We start from the raw sequence: 27,829 nt of genomic DNA, 5'->3' as shown, positions 1-27,829 counted from the left end.
GGTGACTGCTCTTCTTCCTACGTACTTTAATCGTCCACTTCCACCGCGCGAGACTGTCTAGCTTTGCGGCAGCATGCAGCTCACCCACGCCTGTCACTCCCACGCCATCTGAAGACGGGACGCACTTGTACGACGCTCCAATCCGCCGCGAAGCTTCTCTAACAGACTTCAGACCATGTCTCCTAAACCCCCCGACGAGAAAGAAACGGCCGACGTCGACGCCTCGAGCAAGCCCTCCACCCCAAAGAACGAAAACAATGCGCCGTCAACTCCCCGCAAGGCTGCAGCGGCCGGTGCCGCCGCCCGCCGCCGCCGCTCCGACGACACCGAAGAGCGCCCCGGCCCGCCCCCGCGCCAACACGACGAAGAAGCCGCCAGAGCCGCCGACACTTCTCGCCGACTTTCTCAGAGGGCGCCCGTCGCCGCAGAGGCTCGCGGCCGAGCGCAAGCGCAGGATGAGTCTGGACGCCGTCAAGGCCGAGATGAGAGCGGAGATGCGTCAGGCGGCCGTGGCAAAGGTACAACAGCCCGGCGGCGTCAGGGACCGGGTGAACAAATGGCAAAAGGCGAACGCCGCCGCCATGGCATCAGGCGACCCCATGGCCACCCCGAGCGAGCCCACAGAGATTGCCTTCCCGAGCGAGACCGAGAGCGTCACGGAGGAGGATCGCGTGCGAATCAAGCTGCGGCAGAAGCGACGGTCAGCGCCCAAGATTGAGGTCCACAACGATGCGGCCGAAGAAAAGGAGGAGAGCGTGGAGGACCTCCCCAGTGGAGCAAAGGCACCCCCCAAGAAGCGGGTGGTCAGCGACGACCATTGGATGGCCAAGAAGAACAAGAAAAGCCCGCAACCCAAGAAAGACGCGAGCCCAAGCCCGATACCAAAGGATTTCGTGCAAAAAACACCAATACAGGCACCGGTCGCCAGAAAGATTCAGGACTGGGCCATGAAGGTCGAGCTGCCGGATCCGCCGTCGGTCAAACACAGGGCGTCCAAGTCGACGGGCTCGTTGGACGGCGGCAAGATTCAGGAAAGACTTCGAGAGCTTCAGGAGAGGCAGGCGACGCCCAAGAAGCCAAAGGCAGACACCGACGGGATCCGGGTTACGCCATTACGGAAGAAGCTGGAAGATGACGGCATCCGGGTCAGACCGCTCAAGACGCCATCGGAGGGGTCAGGGGCGCAGACGCCAAAGCCCACAAAGTCGAGAGATCGCAGCCGCGGGGCGAGCTCGCGGAATGGCTCGGATCACATCGTGGTGGTTGAAGAGGATGACGAAACGGATATGATCCAGGTAATCGAGGAACTTGAAAGTCACCTTCGGACGCCGACAAGGAAACCGTCAAAGTCGAGAAAGACCAGCCACAAGAAGAAGCCGCCGCCAGCGTCCGAAAAGTCGTGGGTCAGCACCTCAGACCCTGCAATCAAGCCGGGCCAGGACGAGTCGGATCTTGCGCCGACGTCGGTCACGAGCGCACCGGGCGCGAAGCCGCTCGAGGATATCCCCTTTGGTTTCTCTGCGTTCAGCGAGCTGGACCTCCCGCTGGAGCGCGGCAAGACGAGGAAGAAGGCGCAGCGCAACAACAGCTTCAAGGCGGCAGACGTGCTGAAGAAGGTGGTCAACGAGGGCAAGAAGATTCTGCACGACGCCGTCGAGCCCCCAAAACAGCCCGTCGCGAACCAGCCACCGAGTATCGAGAAGTGGCTCAACGGGACGGTCGACCCGTTTGTGGACCAGCCCAAGGAGGAGCCCAAGAAAGCGTCCGAGAAGAAGCCTGAAGAGCATCCCGAAAGTCGCAAACGGTCGGCCGAGCCGAAGAGGAGGTCATCGGCCCAGACCAAGACTGAGCTCTCCGAGGCGACCGACCTTACCCAGACGACACAGACGACCGACACCACGCAGACGACGGAGACGACGCAGACAACAGACTCCACACAGACGTATACAGAACTATCTACCGAACTATCGACCGATCTATCAACCGACCTCTCCACCGACCTGTCGACAGACTTGACTGCGTCGACGGAGAACGACGAGAACGTGGCCCCCACGGAGGGAAAGACGAAGGACGGCAAGCTCAAGGCGACGCCGACATCCGCAGGGCTGCGGAGGAGGGTCGCCACAAGGGGATCGATTTCACCCGTCAAGTCGGTGAAGAAGCCGTTCCGTGAGATTCTGAAGGAAGCATTCAGGGGAGAGTCAAGCGGCCACCAGACTCCTCCAACGAAGTACATTAGCGAGGAGGAGAGGCCGCAGGCCCAGGAGGAGCCCGACGATTACGACGACGAGGAGGATGACTGGAGAACCCAACGCCGACGCTCCTCTGGCTCCGGCCGATCATACAGCGAACGCACGTACTCGGACGAGTCTTCGTACCGGGAGGACAGGTCGCCCACGCCACGACGGAAGCCACCAACGACTGGCGTGCACGAATTGTCCACCATCCTCGGCTCTGCGGACACGTACAGCAACTACGAATCCGACATGACCTCCCAACTATCAGAAACCACCGTGACGCAGGGCACCGCGACAGACCTCACGCGGAGGAGGAGCAGCAGGTCAGGTCTCAAGAGGAGACTCACAAAGCATTCCGATCTCGTGTCGGTCCTGTCTCTGCCTGACGATAGCCAAGTGCCCGGCAGCTACAAGAGCGTCAGGTCGCGGCCGAGCGTCAGGAAAGCCGCCAACCGCCAGAACACAGTCACCAACAACGATCTGCTAAAGGAGTTCATCGACGACGAGAACTTGTACCAGAGGGAGCTCAAGACGCTGGTGGACGGTGTGATTCCCGTCCTGCTCTCGACCGTCCTCAACAACTCGGGCAGCACCGTCGGCCTCTTTGGCCCGGAATCGCCCAGCCGCAAGGCGAACAACATGTCAAAGTCGGTCGTCAACATGGGTGTCGCTTTGGAGAAGCTCAAAACCGCCCACAAGCGGGCGTCCCACACGGACATCAACCGCCTGATCTCGTGGCTGCAGGCAACCTCGCCCATCTACGACAGCTACCTGGACTCGTGGCGACTGGGCTTCCAGGATTTGATCGTCAACCTGGCCCCCGCCGCCGACCGCCTCGACGACGAGGATTCTCTCATCAACGCGCTCCCGCGCAACGCCGACGGCGACGTCGTTAACGAAGACGGAGAACGAGTCGACGTTGCGCACCTGCTGAAGCGCCCCCTTCTTCGCGTGCGGACTTTGGCGAAGTTGACAAAGGTATGACCGCCGATGCGTTAACGAACGAAGCTAACCGCAGCAGGGCCTCCACGCCGCCTTCGGCTCGTATGACACTCTCGCGCTGGTGGGCGACTATGACGCGCTGCAAGACAAGGCCCGCCGCCGGCACAAGGAAGAGTCGGCCCGCCTGGCGGACGAGGATGCCATCAACACGGACACGACTAGGATCCGCGACCTCCGCACACTCGCACCCATGGAGTCAATCAAGATCGATCCCAAGCGGCAAGTCAACGCCAAGGACCTCTTCTCCCTCAGCCTGACGCACTCCAACGGCCAGCGACTCGAGTGCCAGGTTGAGCTCGTTCACCGCGATCTCCCGGGTGCCCACAACGACAAGGGCGACCTCCTCATCCGCGAGACCGGGTCGGGCCGCCGCACGTGGCTCCTCTTCCCCCCGATGCCCATGACGGTGATCTCTGCGCGTCGGGGCGACGCACGATTCGAGCTCGTCTTGATGGTCCAGGGCACCCACAACGGCAGGCAGTGGTACGAGCTGCTCAGTCTCGTCACCGACAACGACGACCAGGTGGCGGACTGGCTCGGCATCGTCGGAACCACGCCCGTGCCGCCAAAGGAGCGCCTCCCTGCTGTGGAAGAAGTCCCAGAGTCCCCAACCCGGATGGACGTGCCAGTTGGTGGCCAGCTGTACGGTCGTGACTCCCCCGAGCCTCTCACGCCGAAACGGACAACTCCCAGCCGCTACCACAACCGCAGCACGCCCCCGCGCAGCCCGTCCCCCGAGCGAACGCCTACCCAAGAGTCTTACGAGGACCACAGGCATCGGGCGCCCAACAGCACCCCCTACCGCGAAGACGGCGCGCCGCCGCCCCCGATCCATCGCTCGCTCAGCCCCAAGTCGCAGCTGCTGCTGCCCCCGGTCGACCTCCAGACTCCTCGCATGAAGCGACGCGGCTCGTCGCCCCTGAAGCACGAGTACCTGCCGTCGGAAGAGTCGTCCGACACGGCTGATTCATTCACCGAGACGTCCGAGAGCGAGACGGAATCAGACTGGGAGTCGTCCGAGGACGAGTTCGACGACGACATTCCCGAGACCGAGATCGGCTTCAGCATTAGAGAGCCCGAGCCAGAGCCGTACCGGGAGGTTGAGCGTGAGCGTCCGGCGCCCAAGCCTTACCATCTGGACAGAGAGCCCGAGCCGTACGAGGAGGCTGAGGAGGAGCCATACCAAGAGCCCGAGTCGGAATTGGGGCCGCTCCCTCGCACGTTCAACGACAACTTTGCCCAAGAGTCCATGGTCTCCTCCGTATGCAGCCTCACGCCGTCCAACTCCGCCTCCCAGGCCGGCCTCCACGGCCGCAAGACGTCCGAAAGCTACTCCAAGTACATTGCGTCCATCTCGTACTGGAACGAAAAGAAGGGCCAGTGGAGGGACATCTCCGTCGAGCCCTGCTCCATCCAGGTCGCGGCCGGCGTCATCGAGGCCTTCTCCCTGGTCATCAGCCCCGGCAGCAACCCCGACCTGCCTCTCCTCTCGCTCGAGCTCACCCCCCTCGTGCTCCTCCGCCAGTCCACCGTCGTCGATCTCGAGATTCGCTCGGCTGTCAAGGACAACTGCAAGAACAAGAGCATCGGCGGCGGCAACTTCCGCTTCCGCTGCCCGTCCAGCACGGAATGCTTCAACCTCTACATGGCCGTCCACCACGCGCGCCTCAACAACCAGAAGTTCATCCAGCTCGAGAACGAGGCGCGCTACAAGTCGTTTGGCGAGCGGCCGTCCGAGGAAAGCGAAGACACGAGCAGCCGCCGCCGCAGCTGGTTCGGACGAAAGAACAGCTACCGCGCGTCGACCCGCGCCCCGTCCCAGTCCCAAGACGGCAGCACGCCCTCCTCGAGCCTCTCGGCCTCCAGCTTCCTCAAACGCCTCACCGGCACCGGCACGTTCAACATTGCCAGGTCGTCCATCGACAAGCAGCACCCCTTCTCCGGCAACAACAGCCTCTACACGTCCGACTCCTCCTCGTACGGCTACCCCCGCTCGCCGTCCATCAGCATGTACTCGTCCTCCGGCCGCAGCCCCCCGTCGTCCGACATGAAGATCCGCCTGCACCTGCTCGTCACCTCGACCAAGTGGGAGGACTACGGCAACTGCATCCTGCAGGTCCGCCGCCCGCCGCCCGGCTGGCACCAGGACCTCCGCGCCAACCACGGCCTCGAGAAGCGCGTCACCGTCACGACGATGCCCAAGAAGGACAAGCCCCGCATCGTGCTCGACGCCGTCCTCGGCAGCGGCTGCTTCACCCCCATGGGCAGCAGAGGCATCGTGTGCGGCATCTGGGAGGAGCTCCGCGACGAGCGCGGCGAGATCGGCGTAGCCCCAAAGACCGGCGGCGCCTCCGGCTCCGTGAAAAAGTGGTGCTTCCAGTGCGCCAGCGTGTCGGAAGCCTCGTGGGTGCTCAGGCTCGTCCACCAGGAGGTGGAGCTGCGAGACTAAATTCTTTCTGCTTTTTTTCTCTACTTTTTGTGATTCCCCACGAGCCGCGCCGGCTCCGTTCTTGCATGCCGGGCTACGGCCTGGCTTTTGGGTGGCATAGCGTTATGGTGTTGGGACCATGGGAGGGTGGATATACAAGGGTCATGATACCGAAGTCCATTTGTGTTCAATAGTGTATAGAAATTCGATTTGCCGTCATTTGAGAGAAGGGTCGCCCGTTCAACGCAGGCCTTGTATTGTCGAAAGGTGTAGTGATTCTCAACAACCAGGAATCTGGCGCAGTGGGTTAACCCACAACTACTTGCAGATGAGACTCATCGCCCTACGCAGCAGTGTGCCAGTTCGAATGTAGACTGCAATTCCTTTTTTATTTTTATTTTTCTTATTTTTTCACTTGGAGGATGTGACTCGTGAAGCGCTCTTGTGAGACTGATCGCCAGTCGGTAGTGCGCCAGTTTGATTGTAGACTACGTACGCTCTTTCTGAACTATTAATAGTTGCAAGCTTCGCGGGATTACAGGCCAGCATCGCGATATCTAGCATCTCGTTAATAGAAATGGGTTATCTTTAGTGCTGAGGCCAGAGATATCTAAAACTTAATACTGAAAGACAACAGGGTAGCACTTACTGCTATAAGTATTGATCTCTTCCGCTCGAGCTTCAAATTTTGGGATTATACATCCACATTTCTATCGCCTACGCCAACACCACTAAAACCACCAGTACTGCGGCTAATAATGATAGAAATGTCCAAGAACGAAGAGATCAGCACATCAAACTTTTTGACGTCACAACGGCGGCTCATATTATTGACCGCAACGTGGGCGACGTTATTCTTAACGTCATTTGCGGAGAACCCGAGACTGATTTTGGACACGTGGATAGTTCTGGGAACGGATTGATGATGCCCTGGTGGCACAAGAAGACATGGGACAACGCAAAGTTCGTCATAGTGCCGGTCGATGATGATGCGAACGAATTTCAAGTCGTCGTTCTCCACGAGCACGCACAATCATTGTTCGAAATCTGTAACCTGGGGCAAAGGCTGAACGGTCGCCGATTGAAGTTTCACAGTAATTTCCGGCCGGACAAGAAGTACCTGTACTTCAGGCTTCTCACGACACTCCTGCAGAGACAGCGCTTCAAGGTGCCGGATGCAGTTTTCGATAGGGCAAAGCTGGACCAGGCCGCGCGCGCACTTTGGGCAGGCCCGGGATTGTACCTCAAGGCTTCAGCTCTGTACAAGATGCTGTCCTGCCAAGTAGGAAATCTGACAGAGGCTGCGGCAATGCAACTATGGGGCTTGGAAAGACCGCCGGCCGAGCTTGACGAAGAGTAGAAGCGGGTGACGAGCGCTATGGCATCCAAGATTGTGGCATACACGGTGGACGTCTTTCATGCACCGGCACAGCGAAGTGTCTGCTATCAGTGCAAAAGGCCGTTTGATAACAAGTCTCTAGATGACGACGGCAAGTAATGCTATTACAGCGACGACTATGGCTACTACGGTAGTAGCGACGATAATACTCACAGTCGCGGCTACATTCCAGTCGACGTGCAAGCAGACATTGAGGGAAACGACACTCACAAGCTTCGCGCCTTCATAGAAAGCTCAAGTCGACAGACAGACGGAACCAATTAGATACATCACTTGGAGCGAAATGGCTGGCAGTTGAGGCATTGAATACAAAGCAGTAGATAATGCATCTACCTACTTATGCTAGTGCGTATGGATGTGTGAGTAAGGGGAGGCTTATCCATATACCTAGTGCAGGATAACCATGAGGTGCAGAGGCGGCTGTGTTAGCAGCCGTCGGCTGCTGCGATCTGGTCAGCAAACTTCGATCAACTCACGGACCGGGCGAGATTTACCTGGCTCTGCCCGTTTGGGACGAAGAACTGTCCTGGCTGACCCTTATTCGTCGTTGGGGCGCCTGCGGAGTGGCTTTGGAAACCTGGTTGATGATACATCATTCAATGAAAGCTTTTGCGTTGTGGCTACGGCTTGGTTGATGATGTTGTGAAGAGGAAGAAAGGAGGAGAAAGCTCTCGATAATCGAAGACGTGTGGGAAAAATAATAATCAAACGAGCAAACTCTTCGTCTTCGAGAGCGAGCTCGCTTAATATTCCTGGAAGATTGACCTAAGGTAGGGTAAGGGGCGGCGGCGTTAGGTAAGGTACCTGACCTGGGTGCCTGATGCAGGTACCGGCGCCATCAGACCGGCGTCGTGGCCCAGATCGACGCTACTGCACTCGCTTATCTGACAGCCCTACAGCACAGACCATCAGTTCGTCGCACACCCGCGTCCCACGCTCCACCGGGCTTGAACTCAATTCAACTCTTACTCAAGTCATTACTCAACTCAACTCTTCCAACGCACATTCATCATCCAGAGAGCGAAAAGTCAGCTTCTGAAAGTGGTCAGTATAGCCCTTTGAAAAAATTCCCTTCTGTTCCCCTTTCTTGCAGGATTTCGGCTACGATTGTCCAAAGTGCTAATTTTCATGATACCTACCAGACAATGCACCATCCCAGCGATCCAAACGCGGGGCATCAGCCACCGCGCAACGCCACGGCGCCCAAACCGAACGTCGAGTTTGGTCGTTTGACGATCAACTTGAGTAACGACCTCAACAGCCCGTTCCAGATTCTGAACCCCAGGCAAGGCATCGCCACAATCGACAGCTTGACAAGAACTGTCGGCGCATGCCACGGCCCGCGGGCGCAGGCTCACGCAATGCTCGACAAGGTTCTGGACCAGACCAAGGGCGACATTGTGACCTTCATGTACAGCATCTTGCCGACGGCAAGCACCGAGGCCGACAGTCAGCAGATCGCGCGACAACAGACCGTCAAGGTCGAGCAACCCCCGTCACTGCCGCTTCGAGACACCTACCAACCCAACACGAGTATGCCCCTGCAGCCCACTTACCAGCCTCAGGGTCCAGTATACGACGTTCACGACGTGAACATGCCGTATTCGCAACCCCAGGGCCCAGGGCACCCGACCGCCATGGGCATGCCACTCGGTTACAATCTTCAGGCGCCCTCATACCCAGGCACCACCATCCCGCCGTACTACCATGCCCATGCCCATGCCCAACCCCAGGCTCTGCAACCCAAGGCCCCGCTCCAGCCGCAGCGCACACGAGAGTCTGATTACCGGCACCATCCTGGGTACCGGTCTGAGTCCGAGTCTGACTCCGACTACGACACAGCTCTCTCCCGGTCCCAAATCGAGCATCAGCGCAAGCCACAGCCCCCGCTCCAGGGATCACCACGCCCACACGTCGACGGCGTGAACATGCCCGGCACGCAAAGTCAAGGCCATTCCGCCGGCCAGAGACCCTCGACAGAAATCTGCAGGTTGGGCCTCGAAGTGCCTAAGGACAGCATCGAGACCGACGACCAACGGAATGTCAGAGCCCCATCGATCCGTCTGAAGCGAGAGTCTAGCGAGGCTCTAGGCCGTAACCAGCCTCCACTGTCCTGCTGGGATCATCATGAAGATCACCGCCCGCACAATCCGCCCCATGGTCGCCCTTCGCGTCACCGCTCCCACGGACAGTACCGGCACAATCCTTTGTCTGTTCCGCCTGCGCGTCGACCCCAGGCTCGAACTGACACGTCTCCCTCACTCCCGAAAAAGACGAAGCCCAACAAGGATACCCATCCGCTTCTGGGCCAGGATGAGTGGACGAAAAGGGACGGTGAAAATCGCGACCTCACTTGCGGCAATTGCGGTCTTCGGGGCCATATCCTGCTCGACTGTCTGTGGCCCGACCAAGATGGATGGATCCAGGGGTGCCCCCTCTGCAACTCCAAGGAGCATCATCTCGAAAGGTGTGACCGTACGCAACGGTTGACTGAGCGCGACATGTTTGACATTTTAGTGTTGCGACGTGCGAACAAGCCGCCTCTCAAGACAACTGAGGCATGGATTGACTGGGTCGTACTTGCTCTCGAAAGACGCTGGATCAAAAATACCTACACGGGCTTCCCCAACATGGCCGATGTATGCAGGAGGATAGTGAGGAGCTTGGATGGCCGCAAGCAATGGGTCGGTTACGACTACAGCAACGACACCAAGTTGCAACGCACGAAATCGTGGAGAGATAAGGTCACGGCGGGGGAAATCATCCTGAGGGATGAGTTACGCTATGAGTACTGGGGGGCATAGGACTAGAACGGGACAGGACGAGGCCGACGGCTGGATGATATGGTTCACGTGTAATAGATGGGGAGTAATTGAAAGAGTACTGTTCTTTGAATTTCTGTGACGTCGTGCTTGTGTGGTATGCGCAAACTGATTGTAAAGTTCGTCGTAGGCTAAACGGTTTAGCCTTGATGTAATGTCAACCATAAGAGCCCCTAGATCAAAGCTACAAAAGGGAAAGAGCTAAGAGCAAAAAAGAAGAAGAAAAAAACTGCAGTCTGCATTTGATTCAGCATACTACTGAATATGGCGATGGGTCTCATCTTCTAGTAGGCGTGGGCTAACCCACCAAGGCAAACAATCGTTGTTGAGAATAGAGATCTACGAAACCTATGAGGCCGGCGGCCACCAGATGACTTCAGCTTAAAAAAAGAATCCTACGTATAGACGAAACCTCTAAAGCCTGCCTAAGGTAAGACGGCGTGCGGCATTGAAAATCTGCTTTTCATTTTATCCCGCTCAACTGAGCAAGTGCCATCGTCTACAACCTACAGAATTTTCGCTTCACTTTCTCCTTTCCCTTTCACCCCACATCAACGCAACCAAATACGCTCGATTTTCGTTTCTTCAATACCTAGCAAAAACAATCGACATGGCGGAGCCTCATTCTGACTCCGCCGAGGCTGACGCTGAATCAACCGAGCAGGAGCGTGACACCGCGCAGCGCAACCTGGAGAGGGCGACCAAAGAAAAGGACGAGGAGAGAGCGCGAGACGCTGCCGAGATACAGCGTCTCACTGCTGACAAGGGCAATCTCCAGGGGAGGCTGACGAATGCCCTGCGAGACTACCACCAGCAAGAGATCAATCAGCTGGTCAAGGAGACCGTGACCGCCTTCTGGGAGACGCGGGCCAAAGAGAACGAGACCAAGGCCGGCACGCTACAGCGGCAGCTTGAAGAGGCCCGAAAAGACGCGACCACGCTCGCGTCTGACAAGGACGGCGAAATCTCGAGGCTGTCGAAGGAAAAGGCAGACCTGGACGAAACGCTCAAGAACGAGACGACCAGGCTACAAGACAGCATTGACACCCTGATAAGAGAGAACAAAACGCTCAGCTCGTCCAAGGGATTCGTGGAGGGAAGGCTGCAGACGGTCCGCGAGAAACTCTCGCGAGTCGAGGCGGAGAAGAAGGACGTGGATCAGAAATTGAGCGACGCAAACGACGACGCCCGGGGGCTGAACAGAGAGCTGGACGGCAAGACCAATGCCCTCGAGAAGGCCAACGATAAGGCCGAAACGCTCAGCAAAAGGCTCAGCGAGACCACGAGCTTGCTGGAAAAGACCAGGGAGAAGAATGCCGAGGACGAGCGGGCCATCACGCATCTCAACAAGGAGAAAGAGAAGGCCGACGACTCCATCAATTCCGCCACCATAGACATTGGGAAATACAAGGACGATATCAAGGGGCTGAATAATGCCATTGAGAAGTACAAGGAAAGGATCGTCGACAAAGACAACGCCATCACCGAATACAAGCGCAGGATCAGCGACCACGAGACCGAGATCCGCAGCCTGGAGAACGACAAAGCCGCCGCCGCTGAGACCAACGCGTCGCTCCGCCAGGACAACGTGACAGCCAACAACACGCTGGAGGATACAAAGGCGGGGGTTGAGCGCCTCCGGGATCAGGCCAAGCAGGCCCAGCAGGGTCAAGCCGCGGCGGAAGCTCAGATGAAGGCACTCAAAACCGAGTACCGAATCTCCAGAGAGAGGCTCGTCCTGTTCTTATCGCTAGGCGGCCGAGACGACGTCTGGGAGCCGCTGCTTGAACAAATCAGCGCACACCGGCCAGAGGTGCCGACCAGCGCGTACGAAGCGTGGCGCGTCTTGGAGACATGGGGCGAGTCGGCCAAGGACTAGGACTTCTCGAACATCGACCTTCCCCACGTCACCATCGCCCTGTTCTCGACTCTCGACGAAGACGATTGGGACATGGGCCGCTTTTCGGGGCTGTTGCGGCGGCTCGCCGAGTGCCTCTCCAATGCCGACAGCGTGTCTACCGGGGTGATGCGCCTGCTGGCCGGAAAGTGCTACGAGAGAGCAGACAAGCTGGATTCCGTTCCGCGGATCGCTGTCAGGACCCAGGTCAATGCCGTGGCCGACGTGCTGGCAAACCGGTGGCCCAGTCTCGCGGACCTGGCATTGACAAAAGGCATTTTCTACCGCGTGAAGCAGCTCACAGCAGCCAACCTGGACATCAAATGGAAGGACTGCAGGGCCCTCCTCGTCCAACGTGGCGGAGAGACATTCTGGATCATCAAGAATCTGGAGTGGACCATGGGTCTTGTCTGGAAGGTGTCATCCAGAGAGATGTGGTTCGTCGAGAAGACATGCGTCAAGCAGATCGGCCTCGATATCAGGCTCAATGCTCCCACGGAGTCGCAGTCTATCGAGTTTGATATGTCCGAATACGACGCTTTGGAGTTTTGGATGCACTTTGGTTGGGCGAAGATCCAGGCGCAGGAGGCTCAGGGATCGCAAGAGAGCGACGAAGCGTAAGGATAGTTATGAATAGAGAGACTGCCTAAATTCTACCTGTGTGCTTGGTGACTTTGTTGATCAGTCGTAGACAAGATGATAAATGGCGATGGACGACAATGGAGGCGATGACCAGCGATAACGACGACCTCACCAAGTAGGCAGAGATAGTATGGCAAGGGCCATATCTGTTGGAGATGAAGTTTAGTGTCTCAATTGCGATTTCATTAACATCTACCGAACGACCCGAGCAAGACAGCGTGGGAAAGTTCTTCCACTGTGTTGAAGAACTTCGCAAGACTGAGCGTCATTACGGGAAGGGGAAGAATGCGCTCACTCTTACTGTCTTCTGCAATTAGCAGCCTCCATTCGATGCTCCCCTGAACCCATTCAGTCAGCCGTCGCCGCCTCAGACATGCGAATAGGCCTTTATGCCCAAGACTGCCCTTTCCGCCAGGATGGGCTGCCCGGAGACGGAAAGCTGTTCGCCATTATCACGTCAATGACAACACCGAGACGAGTAGACAGTCACACTCACTACAAGACCGCCTAATTTTCCTGTGTCTGCGCGGCTACATTTCCTATGCACTTGATTACTCCTATGGAAAGCGATAGTAATAATAGTGACGATGAGGAAGAAAATAATAGAAGTTGTAATAAGGATAGAAGCGACGATGATAATAGAGGACGACGACGACGTCGTCGATGACGAAGACGACGATAAAGTGATTAGAGTATAGCCACAAGAAGGTCACCGCGGGGGAAATCATCCTGAGAGATGAGTTGCGCTATGAGTGCTAGGGGTAAGGGACCAGAACGGGGCAGGACGAGGCCGACGGCTGGATTATATAGTTCACGTACAACTTGAGGGATGAGTTACGCTATGAGTGCTGGGGGTAAGGGACCAGAACGGGGTAGGACGAGGCCGACGGCTGGATTACATAGTTCACGTGCAATAGATAGAGAGGAATTGAAAGAGTACTGTGAACATGAATGCTCACTTCTTCGGTGACCTTTGGACATTCTGAATCTGCGTATACGTGACGGAACGGGACTCTAACGGCGGCTTCGATTCTTCAGTAAATAACTTCTAAGCTGAAACATAACCCAAATCAACTCCCCAGGTAGTTCTCTGTTCATCATCTGCGTAGAAATTATGAATGTTGCAAACACACGGGGCAGTCAGTTAAGGAGCCTATCTAGGTTCTCCAGCTAAACTACGCTCCCTGGCGGATCCAACGTCCAGTGCGAGGACGACCCGCGTAGATTGGTCTGAGCATCATCACCAGCGTATTGTGAGCAGAATACCTCAGCGCAGCCCTTTACCAGCTCAGTAGGCAGCCCAAGTCTTCAACAACCAGGAATCTGGCGCAGTGGGTTAACCCACAGCTCAGTGCCAGATGAGACTCATCGCCTAGCGTCAGTAGCGTGCCAGTTCGAATGCAGACTGCGATTCTTTTTGCTTCCTTTTTGCTGCTTTGAAGTGAACAACAGTCATTCCACAGAAACTGTGGGCTTTTATCAACTTCCCTTATTAGCGAACTTTGGAGGCGAGGTCTGCCATCTGGGCTCACTCTTACATCGACTTATCCCACGAATCCACATCACATGCACACCCTTCATGCCCACCAAACATAAACATCAATTCATCCATCACTGGTATCATTCAGCCCATCATCTCCTCGTCCTCATCACCGCCGCCGCCCATCTTCCGGCGCAGTCTCACAGCGTCCTCGTCCCGCTTCCTCCTCTCGAGACCCTCCTTGATCCACGCATCGTACTCGGCATCGCCCTTGTCAATCTTTTGCGCGACGACGCCCTTGAGAACCTCGCCCGCGAAGCCCACAAAGTTGTGCCGGCGGAGGGCGTTCTCGAAGCGCCAGTTGCGGCGCTTCTCGTTCTCGCGCTCGAGCGTCTCGGCGTCGCCAATCTCGCGCGCGGCGATGCGGGGGTCGCGCACCATGGCGAGCACGTTGAAGCGGATCTCGGAGCTGGCGTAGGTGAGGACGCGCTCCTGCAGGATCTGCATGACCTTGGCGGGGAAATTATCGGTGTCGCAGGGGCCGTGGGAGATGGGGGCGGGCTGCAGGCCGTCGAGCTCGTACAGCTTGCCGTTGATGGGGGTGTATGCGATGAAGTGGAAGGCGTCCTCGGCCTCGCCCGTCTTTTGCGTCTCGTCGACAAAGGGACTGCTCTTGGCGAAGCTGTTGTGGACGTCGCGGATGAGGTCCGAGTTGCTGAGGGCCTCGCCGCGGAACTCGGGCGGCAGCACCATGGTAAAGTCGCGGAACTCTGTGAGCTTGTCGCCGATCTCGACGTCGGCCGTCTTGTTGAGGACGACGCTCAGGAGGGCTTGCGTGCCGCAGGCGTTCTGGATGGTTTGCTGGGCAAAGAAGATTTGTTCGGCGGCATCGCGGTCGAAGGATTCGGGCGCACGCGCGGGCAGGCCTTCGGACGGGTAGCGGAAGAGGAAGATGATGCCGTAGACGGGCTGGAGAGGGGCCAGCTCGTCGGGGGAGAGCGTGAGGAGCTCCTCAAACTGGACGCCTTTGACGCCGAGGTTCTCGAGGAGGTAGGTGAAGACACCCTGGGCGGTTAGCTGGGTCGTCAAGAAGGACGTCGTTCACATACTGCGTCGGACTCGACTGCAGGAGTTAGCTGGGTTGGGTATCAGAGGCGGTGTCCTTACTCGTGTTCCATCCACTCATCTTGACGGTTGTTGAGGCTTGGAGTGAAGGACGATTGAATTTCCAGGCAAGCACAGTTGACGTAGGAGCTTGGGTGGGTCGCTGTTGCTTCAGTGGGGCGGACCGGGGGTCAAAGATCCGCCGAATGCTTATCGCATGGGCTTATCGGTACAAACAGACGTGATATATCAATCATTTGCTATCTACAACTAATGTCCATGATCCGTTGTGCAATTAAAATAACCCTCGACAGATAAATCATTGCACAGAGCGCGGTGTGACGGCGCGCTGTGGGATAGTCACCATTGCGACACCCTCCTTCTGGTCCGACGAATCCAGGCGCGAGCTCGTCCGGAACGAGCTCTCATGGTCGGGGTCTTGCATGTTGAACGAACGCTTACTGTCGGCATCTGCATGGCCGAAGCAGCCTTGAGCGCGTACAGCGCGTACGAACCAGGGCTGCTTGCCAGAGCCCTTCCAAGACCAGTATTCCTTCATGTCATACTCACGAGGCTCCAGCCTGCCGCCAGAGAGCCAAACAGTCAGAGCGATGAGGCCGTTGAGGACGGTGTACACAAAGACGCCCCTGGTCATGTTAGCAGTGAGCCGCAGACGGTTTGGGAGACTTACGCAATGAGACCGTAGGCCACGCTGTAGGAGAAGGGGATAAAGGTCATCACCACAAACGAAGGAAGCACGTCGCCGATGTAGCGCCAGTTGATCTGTGTGATTTGGCGAATCATCATGCAGCCAACCAAAACGAGCGTGCAGCCGGTTGCCCAAGGAGGAATGGAGGCGAAGACGGGGGCGAAAAAGATGGAGATCAGAAAGCAGAGTCCCGTGGTCATGGCCGTCAGACCGGTGCGACCACCCTCGGCGATGCCCGCGCCGCTCTCGATGAAGGCGGTGACGGGCGAGCAGCCGAACAGAGCACCGATGGAGATGCACGCAGCGTCGCAGCAGTAGGCGATGGTGGACCGAGGGAAGTCGCCGTCCTTGGGGTCGACAACGCCGCAGAAGCGAACCATGGAGTAGAGAGTGGCCGTGGCGTCAATGATGTCGACGTACAGAAAGGTGAAGAGAGCCAGGGCGAACTGCGAGCCATTCTTGGCGACGTCCCAGTCGAGAGCATTCAGAGTGTTCCGGATGGGATGGAACGAGACGACGTTCTTGAAAAAGTCGAAGCGAGCGTCGCCCTCCTCGGTGTAGGGGAAGTAGGTGATGGCGGTGTTGCGACTGACGGGTCAGCCAGATTCAAGCACGGAATGGACAACTTACGGCCACGAGAGAATGGACACCAGGGCGATGCCGATGATGAGGGCGTACTTGACGCGGAACGACATGAGGTAGGCTGTGACGACGCCGCCAGCAAAAATGGCAGTCCACATCTATAGTCGTCAGCTACACCTCTTGTTTCGTGCGGGGCTCCTCACCTTGGGACTTGACATGAGCCCTCCCTTGCACATTTGCGACGCAGGGTCAATCATTTCGATCGGGCATCCGGCAATGGCCAGAGGGGTGGCTTTCCAGCCGCCCGTGATGGCACCGATGCCGGTCGAGTACGAAAGGCCAATCTCCGTGAGGAAGAACCCGATGCCGACTCCGGTTGCCGTCTTGATCGTTGCGGGGATGAGCTTGACGAGCCATTGACGCATTCCGGTGAGGGCAAGGAAGATGAAGATGAGACCCTCGACAAAGACTGCCGTCAGGGCGACCGAGTACGGGATGTTGCCGGAGCCGTTGGGGCCGACGACTTGGAAGGCGAAGTAGGCGTTGAGGCCCATGCCGGGACTGGAAACGTTAGTCGGTGTCTAGCGTGCGTGCGAGGCCACTTACGCCAAGGCCACGGGCAGGTTGGTGAAGAAGCCAAAGACGAAGCTGGCAAGGCCGGCGATTGCGGCCGTCGCAGTGATCAGATCTCGTCGAACGTCTGAAAGATTAGCAGAGTTCGAGGCTCGGACGCAGTCACTCACCCTCCTTGCACGCCTTGTAGGCGTCAATGGTATCGCAGTCAGCCCTGTTTTCCAGGTCGCAGACGCAATTACCACCGGTCTGCGAGAGTATGATGGCCTGTCTCGTCAGCAAAAGTCTTGGAGGGCGCAAGGCCACACTCACGTTGACTGCAATGATGTATGCCATGGTCGCGAACGTAGTGGCTCCGGCGCGAATTTCCCGTAGGAACGACGAGTCGGGGATCTCCTTAGGCTGCTGACGGTTAGCACCCGCATCCCCAGCGACGGAAGACACCTACGTGACCGCTCCCTTCCAATCTGAAAATTCGTCCAAAGGTAGAAGACGAAATCGTCTTGTCGAAGCGATCGACAGCCTTCCACATGCCGCGGAACTTGGGATGGCCGCGGCGGACGGGGGATCCAACGGGCGGTTCAGCTTCCAAACGCTCCATGTTGGAGTGTGTAGACATGTTGCTCATGGTGGAAGAAGGAGAGTCGGTGGGCGAGCAGCCAGTCGACTCGGGAAAGGAGAGGAAGAGAAGAGGAGGTGGTGACACAAGACTCTGTACAGAACAAGGTTCTGATGTCTTGAACGTGTGCGAGGTGAAAAGAAAGAGGCCGCGATCGAGGCGAAAAGGAGAGGCAGGCGGCGGGTGTTGAATCTTGGGGGAGCAGCGCTGCACCGTTGAAAAGAAAAAAAAGGAGCGTTGATGAGGCGATCGGGAAAGGGCAACAGTGGCAGGAACAGAAATATCCTTGTTTCGTCTACGGCGATCCCCTGGCAACTGGGCAACAGCGCCGGTGAAAGAAGGTGTGTCAGTGTTTCTTTTCCCATGCAGCGCCAATGCCGCGTGGAGGTGGGGACGGGAGAGAAGGTCCAGGCCGCCACACTGGCGGCTACCTTATCCAGCTGTCCACGTTCTGGCAGGTGCTAGCTTACTTGTCCGGAAGCCCGCCGTTGACCACCTGAGGTAAGAAAGCCTCCTTTGGCTCGATAAGGGGACGTCTGGAGGCGTGAAGCTGATTGCCGTCAAAGGAAGCAACCGCTTGAATGGGAGAGGGGCTCAGCGCCACTGCCCAAACGGGGAGAGGAAGGCACGATGACAACCACCGACCTGGAAAGCCCACCAGAACGGCGCCTGCCCTAATCGGCTGCTATCGCCAACTTCTCCTTGAACTCGCACGCCACTCCTACCGGATATCGCTCTCGTACGAGAGGTCAGGCGTCGGGAGAGCGACAACAGGTCGACTCTGGACGAACTCCATCTGTGCGCGACGCCTCCAAACCTTCCCTCAGCCATTGCCTTAAACATACGCCAGGCCTGATTAGCAGCGACGCTCGGGCTGCTGCCGACGAACGAGCCAGCATCCGAACCTGGCCTCGACCTCGTTAATACAAACTCTATTTTGAGTGGTGTGTTCGAGATAACCTCACATCAACTCACTCGCTGGGCAGGTCGAAGCCGTCGCATCCCAAAGTTCCTCCAGCTGACCTCTTCACCTCAACCGGCATCGCGCTGACGTCTACTAAGCAATAGCGGCATCCGCGCAGGCAGGCGAAAGACAGACGATCAATTTCCTGCAGGTTGCCGTGTCGTGTTAGACAGCGCAAGCGAAACATGTCTTGAAGCTCCTTGATAGGACCGCCAAGGCAGGCCATCGGTACTATGCGTTTTATGCGGGAAATTTGTCGCCTACCGAGATTGGGCCTCCTTTTCTTGCGTCAGACACTCGCAATGTTCCATCTGTTCCCGGCTGACCTTGCCTGTCCTACAGTTGTCCGTCGTCGGCCAGTCTTCTCGCGAACCCTCAAGACATGCACGTCGCACCTTCTCATGCACTGCTACGCATACATAAACCGCTCTTTTCCTCGCTCTCCGGAAGCACCATCACGACGCCAAAGTTTAACGGGTTGGGCCTGCTCCACGTGGTTATCGTCTTTGTAAGCTCGCCTGCCCGTGTTGGACGTCGGGCAACACTACCAATTGAGGCGTCAAACTTGTCGTCGACTGTTGCCATATCGTACCTGCTGCTCCCCAAACCAGACAAGTGCGAGGTGCGCGGATAAAGGCCAGGAACTGTTGGGCTTTGTTGGAAAAAGAAACGAACATCATGTTTGCTTTCTACGTTGTCGTCGTCCGCAAACTTGCTCAAACAGGTTAGGCCAGCCGCAAAAGTGCCTGGCCCGGTGAGGGTGCAAGCAGTTGCTGTGCATTGATCACTCGGTGGCTTATCTGGCTTGGCCGAACGACACATCACTGAGTTGTGACTGGCGTGCTGGACACCCTCCCAGGACAAGCCCCGCAAGGCCCCTGACACGGGCTGCTCATTAGCGGTGCCAGCTCTCTGGGATATTGAAACCTGACCATTCACGCCTGCTTTGACGCCCCAAGATGGATCCTGACCCCTGGGGCTCAGGGGGATAGCCCTGCCCCGGATTGCCGTTCCCTTGCAGATCCGCCGCCCACCATGCTCGACCAGATCCTGGCGGCCGTCATGACCTGCTTCTCACTCCATCTCGCTCGACCACTCGCATTCGACGCCGACGCACCTCGTCACCCTTCCAGCTAGCCTCGCTGCGCCACCATGCTTGTCACCTTGCTGGTCGAGTCTGGAATCCATCCCGAAGCCAGCATCTGGCATCCAGCGACCAGCGGATGCTAGTCATCGGCATGGGCGACGGCTACCTCCCGCAAAACGGTCAGTCGGGACCGATGAGATGGAACGCATGATTGACTGCTACTGTTGCTGGCCAAAGACTGCGCCTGTCAATAGGTTTGGTGCGACGGTGTCCTGCCAGTCCGACCGCGGGCTTGAATCGACGGGGCACAATGGGATGAGAAGGCAGCTTGCAGCTGTCTGGTGTGGTGCCATGGCAATTTGCAGAGATCGAGCAAACATTCATCCGTAACTTGATCGCGTAGTAAGATCAGCTCAACTCAGCTCGCGAGCTAGGGTAGTCGTCTCGTCCAACAGCCGAGTCGAATCCAACCAGACGGCTAGCGCTAGCAAGTTAGCAGCTCGTCCACAGCTGGAACGGACTTGTCGATAGTCACCGCCCAGTGGAATGATGTGAGCCATCTCTGCCATGTGGTAGACGACCGATCTCGCGCCGGTGCAGTTGCTGAAAGGTTCCGGCACGCCGGTGCAGGTCCACATGGCACCTTATCAGTGACCCAACCTGCGTGCCATGGCCGGCATGCCAAGGGCATTGTCAATGAATCAGGAGACGAATGCGCAAAGGACTCGGAGGGGCATCAATCAGGACAATCAGCAAGCGCAATAAAAGCCTCACTAACAACACCATCGCCGGGGCTGTCGGCACCAACACTCTGCGCCGGCACCAACTGCTGCCGGCTCCCACACACTGCTGTGCTCGGTGCCACAGCCCTGGCGCACGATTGTGACGAACTCCGGCTGGGACGTCCTGGCTAGTCGTTGAGGAATAAGCAACGCAAAGCAGACGGATTGAGACAATGGAAAAACAGTGAGCGATGAAGGCCCAATGATGGTGTCCCAGATGGACGGGCGTCCAGGGACATGGCCGGCCGAACGCCACAAAATCTCAGATGACTGCATGTTCTATCGGCGAGGGACCAGGAGCCTGCTTCGTGTTAGTCCCCATTCGATATATGGCCAGGCGGCGAGGGAGGGGAGCACAAATTGATGATGGAGCTGGATCTGCACCGGGTCGGCCTGGGACCCGGCCATGACATGACACCGTACATAATGACGCGGTCGCGCACGATCACACACTGTCGCCGACCCTGGTTTGAGAGACTGTGATTATTTGTCCCAATGCCTTTTGTAGGAGCGTCGTCCCCAGAGCTCCCGCCGCCAGTGTCTCCTCACCTCTGGCACTCTCAGGCTGGCCCGACAGATGGAGGTAGGCTGCGCGTTGACGACCTGTACACAAGCCAGAGAACACGACGCGCTGCGACGGCACGCACGGAATCGAGTATCGAGTGCAGCTGCCAGAACGACTGGCGACGGGTAGGAACGACTACCGCATGCTGACTGTCAAACTGCCATCCCCATCAGCCCTTTCGCACTGGTACCTGAATCGGTGCGCGCGCGTGTCCCTTTGATACACTAGCGGCGTTTCTCTTCCCGCAACTCCTGCCTCTTGGGCCTGTCGTTCCTGCCTTCGTCTCGAATCCCTCTTTTTTATATTTTTTTTTATTAAGCACCTCTCGCAGACGATAGCTTCCCTTTTGTTGTTTTCTTCAGTTCCGCCGACGCTCGTCATCTCGGTTCCTTGCATCGCTCTGTTCTACCTTGGCAGTCCTCCTCGACGATTCGGGCACCCGGGCGTCTCGGCTGTTTTACCTGCCAACCTGCGACTTCCTAACGCCGACTGCAACTGTATCTTAACTTCATCTTCACCACCCAATTCCACGCCCACCATCAGACGAACGACTCCCGGTCCTCCTCGGTGCTAAAACACTATCCACGTCTTGTTTTTCCGAATTTCGGGCATGAGACCATTCACCGGGCGCCACCTGCATCTCCGAGTCTCGAATCGTCCTCTCGTCCACTTATATCCAGCATTGCTACCGCCATCACCCTTTCTTTCGTCACTCCCGTCTTCTCGAAAACCCACCGCCCGCCATGTGGGAGGTTGTCTGGACAGACCCCGATAGGGAGTCTAGGAAAGAGCATCGCGACCGCAAGGCCACCGAGCGAGAGCAAAAGGAAAAGTCTCGCGCAGCTAGAAGCTCCATGTCCACCCGCAGCTCATCGTCCTCCGACAACAAGCCGTTCAGTTTCTTCGGATCCAGGAGTCTTAAGAAGACGTTTACCCCGTCCACCAAATCATCGGCTCTAAAGGCGCCAAGTATCGACAGCACGCGCAGAGGCTCGCTGCTGTGTGCAGGCTCGGAGCCGCCCCCGTCGGAGCTACCCTGCAGCCCAGTCACAACGGTTGCCACGGCGGATCGCACTTATATACCCGACCATTTCATCGAGGACTCGCAGAGCTCTCCGAGCTCCAACAGAGGTACTTGCGTACGCATCGTCAGCCTTGCCACAGCTCACTGATACCAGGTTTCATAGATTCCGTGTTTTCAAAATGGACAGACAATTCAAAATGGACAGAGCCCTCGTTGGCGGTCCCGTGTTCGCCATGCACCGCGTCCGTGGCCGAGTCGTCGGCCGCCAAAGCCTCCCACTACGTGCAGACCCTTGGGCCCACGTCGTTCATCACCAAAAGCACCGAGGTGACCATCCTCCCCCGGACCACCGAGAACGAGTTGGCCGGCATGGTCTCCCATGTCACCATAACGGCAGAGCCTGTCAAAGAGGAGCCGCCGACGCCGCCGCGGTCTCCAGCCATACAGTAAGTGCACCGTCCTTTCGGGGAGCCTCGCTAACCAGTCAGACCGCAAACGCCCGCTTTCGTGGACAGCCCCGTCAACCTCTTTCCGGGACAGCCCACGCCGAGGCAATCCCTCCGCCGTGTGCCATCGTGGACTACCTCCTTCAAGCCCAACAACCCAGACGCCTGGAAACCACCCGACGCCTGGGACTGCTCTCCTGCCGAGGTGCGGACGCCCATGATGGACGACGTCATTGAGGAAACGCCAGAGCTCGAAACCGGACTCTCCCTGTCGATGGACCTTAACGGGATGCAGCGCGAGGTGAGGCGGATGGCCGCCGCCAGCTCCAGCATACGTCTGCTGCGGTTGAAGGAGGTCTGGGGCGACACGAACGACGCCAGTCTTTACAAGGAGCTGGAGATGGAAAAGAAGCGGTGGATGCTTTCGTCCCTGCACAACATGGATAAACCAATGGACACGGACCAGACGCGAAACGCCCCCAACAAGATCACGCCGGCCAAGGCAAGAAAGGTTCTTGCTCTCTATGAGACGCAAGGTGAGTGTCCGTCGCCTGTACGAGAGACCAGACTAACGCCTCCAGCAACCACTTCGTACCTGGCAGCTGTCCACTTCAACAAGCAGGTCTACCACCTCTCGTCATCTCCTCTGTCCCACACCCTGTTCCCCAACATTCATCCGGTCCTTGCCCCGGCCATCTCTCCGTCGGCCTTCCCCGTTGCCTCGTCGCTCTTTGGCGCGGTGTACTCTCTCGGCCTCCCGGCGCTGCTCCCCTCGCCCGAGGTGCCCGGTCTCTTGAAGAACGTCCACCGCTGCCTTGCCCAGGGAGGCACGTTCCACCTCACACTCATTGACCCCCTCCCCGTCACAAGCACTCTGGGCCCACGCATGCGCTCCTGGATCGAAGACAACCTCATCTTCAACCTGGAAAAGAACTTTCGCTGCATGAACCCGAGCAAGCTGTTCCCTCTCTGGCTGGCAGACGCTTCCCTCCGTGCTGAAGGCAGTACCATCACCACCGTGAAGTTCTTCGCCATCCCGCCCACCGACAAGCCGGACACGGCGACGACCGACTCTGAGCAGCTCGCGGAGAAAGCCATCAAGCAGGAGCTCCGCAGCCTGGTCGGACGCATGCTCTGGAAAGAGGTGTGGGGACAGTTCATCACGGCCGACAGGTGGTGGTGGGAGCACCCCGACATTGCGGAGGAGTGCGACCAGCTCAAGACCTCGTGGGAGTACAGCATCATCGAGGCAGTCAAGGATGCGTGATTGTCTGCAAACAAAAAACACTTGGAGGAGCAAATGTTTTCTCATTTGGCGTTGGAGGGCCACATTTCTTTCTCAATACCCAAGAGGGCCATGCGCCGCTCGCCTCACGTTGCTCGGGGTCGGCAGATCCGCCGGGACGTGGTGTGAAATCATGTTCGCCGTTGTACTGTACTCGCATTTATCGGGTTTCTTGGGGACTGGGCAGAGGTACAGGTTTACGGGACTGAGCTACTTTTTCACCTTGGAATCAATCGTTGGACTGGCTATGGCTATGTAAGCGCAGGTTAGAATGGGCTACAATACCGTAATGGTAAATGTCGTGTGGTGCGCGGACATGCAGTTAGAGTTTGTGTTCATCATGTTTCTGATGAGTCCGGATCGGTCGGTGGTCGAACTGGCACCCTGCTCGCCATAGGATCCCGACTTGGACGATCCCATCGGACCCCACGTCAACGGCAACGTGATCCCTGCCCCCCCGCACAATCCACTCGTCCCTTATGATGAGGCGATTGTCATCGGTTCGCGTCCACGGCAAGGCATCGACAAGAATCGGTGGTGCCAGGTGCCATGAATGCAGTGAAGCGGTTGCGGAAGGGAAGTCGTGCGACGGCGACCCCGGGCGCAGGGTGCCTTGTTATGCTGTACGCGTGCCTGTCCTGGCGCTTTGGCCCTTGCAGACGGATTGGCAGGCGTTGGCGATGCATTCACAGTATGGATTCAGCAGTCACAATACAGGACAATACGATCCTGCGCGCTTTGACCTGCGCCCCAACCGGCGTGAGGCTCCAGCCACAACCGCTGCAGACGGTGAGAAGTGACTGACTGACCGTCCAAGACACGCGCGTTCCGGCCGGGGTGTTGGGCAGTCGCCGCGCCGTAACGGTCAAGTCGGGAGGCTGTAGTTCGATGCCACCGTGTCATTCGTGCCTGCGGTTGGGGATGGGAAGAACGGCATGAGACGACGCACAAACCACGGCTGGTGGACGGTGACCGGTTGCATCCAATGCGACCTCGACAGACGCCTGCCGCAGTTGGAGCCGGTTCGTGTCGGACCTGTCCTGTTGGAGGGCATTTGACAGCTGCTGTGCCGTCGCCGGGTAATTAAACAAAAGCTGGGATGGTGTGTCGGACGAGTCTGGATGCAGAGCGAGTCAGCGCTGCACAGCAATGATTTTTGGTTTCCGTCTCCAGATTGTAATCTGCCTGCAAACCCCCTTTGCAGTCTTCGTTTCTTACGGTCGTTGTCTCTAGCCGAGTACCCGTCCGTGAAGTCAATGACGCACACTCGGTCGAGTGAAAAGCAATGCTTGTCGCCTGGTGAAACGGATCGCCAGGAGCAGACAATGTTTCCATGGACGGTGCTTTGTTCTCGTGTTGGAACAATGCTCGCACTTGTTTTGGCAGAGATCTTCGTCGCGGCATTCCCTGGTTGAGCCCGTCGGCAGGGCTCGAGGAAGAGCACACGCGTAAGGATCAGAAGCCTGTCAATCCGCTGCGTGACGGACAACAGGGACAGAGTCTGCTACATATCCGGCCGTCAATGAGGTGCACGAACCAAACAACTTTTTAAAAAAAAAAAAATTTGTCCCCGTCTTGACTCGCAGTTTATGAAGCAGCGGGGCCGGAAAAAGCTTGACGTTGGTTTGCACTCAAGCCAAGACGCTGGACAAGCAGAGGTGGAAGCTTTTCTCTGGCAATCTTGGGAGCAGCAGTGGAGCGACGACCGCGCTGGGCTGGAGCGTGGCTTGCCCTGCAGCCTATCCCTGTCTGGGGCATAGGGGCGACCCTGCGAGGTGCATCCATGGATATTTCGTCTTGGAACCTCTCAATCTATTAAATCTTTCCCTTGGCTTCAGGACGGCGAAAAAAAACACACATCCCCCTTGGCAGACGCGGCGCCACAGAAAAACGCTCCTTGCAGCCGTCGGAGCAGACGGCAAGGGGTTCTCTCTGTCCGCCGCTTCATGCTCGATTCGCTAGAACGTTGCTCACAGACCGTCCATCGCCGATCATGGTGCATCTGCAGCGAGCACCGCCCGCGCGCTACTGAGGCAGACGAGACGAACAAATGGGCAGAGTTAGACTTTCGGGAGGAACGAACCGTTGGGATAAGCAGGAACACGGGCTGATCTCGAGACAGCACGTGGGAGTGGCGTGTTTGGTCTCGCGCCACCTGGGCTAAATACTTCACGCAGGGCCGATTTTGCAAAGGACGTAAATGGTGGTAGTATATTCGTGACAAATAATCTGGGACAAAAGAAACTAGTGCCGCCAACTCCAACAAAAATCGTGAAATGGTGCAAAATCATGTCTGCTGGTGAAACCGGGTATCTTCCACAAACGCTCATCCTTTCAATTGCATATCTCATGACCGCGAGGCCTGGTCGTTGGAGCAGGGTCGGCTGTTCGTGAGCTCCGTGATGCTTTCGCTCTCGTACGTCTTGTTCCTGCGATTAGGGCTCGGAATTTTGAACTGGTCGCTGTGGCGGAAGCTGCCGACAAGCTCCGTGACGTCTGGCCGCCGGGACGCATACCGAATGTCGGTCCAGAGGGTCTTGCAGGCCTTCCACGACGTCACCACGTAGATCAAGGCGTTCCAGAATCCCTGGAGGGGCAGGACGAAGGCGCTCATGAAGGCGAGCGGCGTCGATGACTCTTTTGCGTGGATGACCGAGTACACGCGGTTGGCGCTCGACGGGACCCAGGTGATGAGGATGACGGTGAAGAAGAGGATGGAGCACTTGGTGTACGACCAAGCGGCGTTGTTGACCTCGTAGTTGCGTCGCCTGGCCGAGTTCACCGGGCGCTGGGCGGGGTTGGCTTCGATGGTGATGCTCTCTGCTGGGAGAACGGCGTCGCCGTGAGACTCGCGGCGTTCGTGGTGGTTGGCAGAGATGCTGACAGAGTAAGCGGCGTCGGGCATGCGCGGCATCGATCCAGCGTCTGATCCATCACGCCTTGCCATCGACCCAAGCCCGACGGAGCCGCTGGGCTGCTCAATCGTTTCCGACGTGACGTACACCTCGGTGGTTTTCATCGAAGTGAGGGCATCATGAAAGGAGTTGAGATGGTCCGGATCGGAAGAGCTAAAGTTGTGAAGCTGCTTGCGCTTCTGGTAGATTTCGCGGCCCGCTCGGATGTAGATGAAGAACGTGATTAATATCGCGATCCTGGAAATGTGAGTGGTAGTCCTGTGCACCAGAGAGAACAAACATACCAAACAGGTCCGTAAAACGTCAGGATGCGCCAGATTTCCCAATCCGGCGTCACCCAGCACCAGAGGGTTGCGTTTCCGTACACCCTCTGGCCCTGCCCATTGGTAACAAAGACGTAGGTCAAAGCCGGGACAAAGGGGATGCCGTAGCATGAGATGAGGTACGGGATCTCCATCTTGCGGAGTCTCTCGGCGTCGAACTTGAAGTAAAAGGTCAGGTAGACGTTGATGGCCATGGTCAGCGTCCAAAATGCATCGGCTGGCATGAACCTGCGGTCGTTAGCCAAGTCTCGAAAGGCGGGAGGCGGCTCTACATCTGGATCAGAAACGCCTGAAGCTGGCAGCCCGGCGACAATGGCGACTCAATGTATGACCTCGCCATAAGTGTACCGACGTTGGTCATCATGTTGCCAAACGACGCAAAGAAGACGAGGCGGTTGATTGGCTTGTGGAACGCTCTCGACGAGCAGAACGTGACGATGATGAAGACGCATCCCAGCAGCGAAAATACCGAACACGTACGTTCAATAATGCTGAGAAGATCGAGGTCGCCTTTGTCCAGGCTGACTTTCTCTTCTGGTTGATCCATCTTGTTGTTCAAAGTGTGCAGAGGTGTTCCGAGTCTCGTATCAATACCAGTACGGTCGGGCGGAGGTCGTCGTCTGGGGACCGTGAATATCGGATGGGCCAATCCTCAAGTATCCGTTCTCCTCCGCGTGAAAGGAATGTGTCGAGGCCGACTCGAGTCGACTTCCTGTTTGAGACGTGCAGGCTCCTGACCAGGATGATCTACGGGTGAGCACAAGCGAGTGGTGTCGACTGTCCGAACCAACATGATCTGAAGGAGGAAAAGAGACAGAACAAGACGGGCCGGGCATTGATGAAGAGTCGGCAAAATGTAGGAATAAGGAGCAGAGCCAGTCATCGACTCGTCGGGGCGCCGCAAGCCTGGACTGTCGCATGGCTTGGGCAGGGGTGATGGAGGG

At 57.4% G+C, this 27,829-nt stretch overlaps 4 protein-coding genes across 4 annotated transcripts; 2 read left to right on the top strand and 2 right to left on the bottom strand.

The window, feature by feature from the left end:
- Positions 1-257: 257 nt before the first annotated feature.
- On the top strand, positions 258-5,688 carry CGCA056_v008577 (uncharacterized protein; the record flags this gene model as incomplete). The annotated part of the gene is made up of 2 exons (XM_037323824.1): positions 258-3,215; positions 3,259-5,688. 2 exons carry the CDS (start codon positions 258-260, stop codon positions 5,686-5,688), a joined length of 5,388 nt encoding a protein of 1,795 aa, XP_037178194.1.
- Positions 5,689-15,330: 9,642 nt separating this feature from the next.
- On the bottom strand, positions 15,331-17,503 carry CGCA056_v008576 (putative xanthine/uracil permease; the record flags this gene model as incomplete). The annotated part of the gene is made up of 8 exons (XM_037323823.1): positions 15,331-15,658; positions 15,703-16,308; positions 16,351-16,460; positions 16,506-16,863; positions 16,909-17,002; positions 17,046-17,142; positions 17,188-17,277; positions 17,324-17,503. The coding sequence occupies 8 exons, from the start codon at positions 17,501-17,503 to the stop codon at positions 15,331-15,333; spliced, it is 1,863 nt and encodes a 620-aa protein (XP_037178426.1).
- A 4,132-nt stretch (positions 17,504-21,635) lies between these two features.
- CGCA056_v008575 (uncharacterized protein) lies at positions 21,636-23,629 on the top strand (the record flags this gene model as incomplete). Its single annotated transcript, XM_037323822.1, has 4 exons — positions 21,636-22,023; positions 22,080-22,362; positions 22,405-22,898; positions 22,944-23,629. 4 exons carry the CDS (start codon positions 21,636-21,638, stop codon positions 23,627-23,629), a joined length of 1,851 nt encoding a protein of 616 aa, XP_037178195.1.
- Positions 23,630-25,994: 2,365 nt separating this feature from the next.
- Positions 25,995-27,432, bottom strand: GCR1-1 (G-protein coupled receptor 1; the record flags this gene model as incomplete). The annotated part of the gene is made up of 3 exons (XM_037323821.1): positions 25,995-26,799; positions 26,847-27,113; positions 27,158-27,432. The coding sequence occupies 3 exons, from the start codon at positions 27,430-27,432 to the stop codon at positions 25,995-25,997; spliced, it is 1,347 nt and encodes a 448-aa protein (XP_037178196.1).
- Between the last annotated feature and the right edge of the window lie 397 nt (positions 27,433-27,829).

This window comes from Colletotrichum aenigma (assembly GCF_013390185.1).
Source record: "Colletotrichum aenigma strain Cg56 chromosome Unknown KSG_Cg56_contig05, whole genome shotgun sequence".
In the NCBI taxonomy this organism is placed as follows: Eukaryota; Fungi; Ascomycota; class Sordariomycetes; order Glomerellales; family Glomerellaceae; genus Colletotrichum; species Colletotrichum aenigma.
The sequence above is the reverse complement of the archived record's forward strand: the minus strand, read 5'-3'. Positions and strand labels throughout refer to the sequence as shown.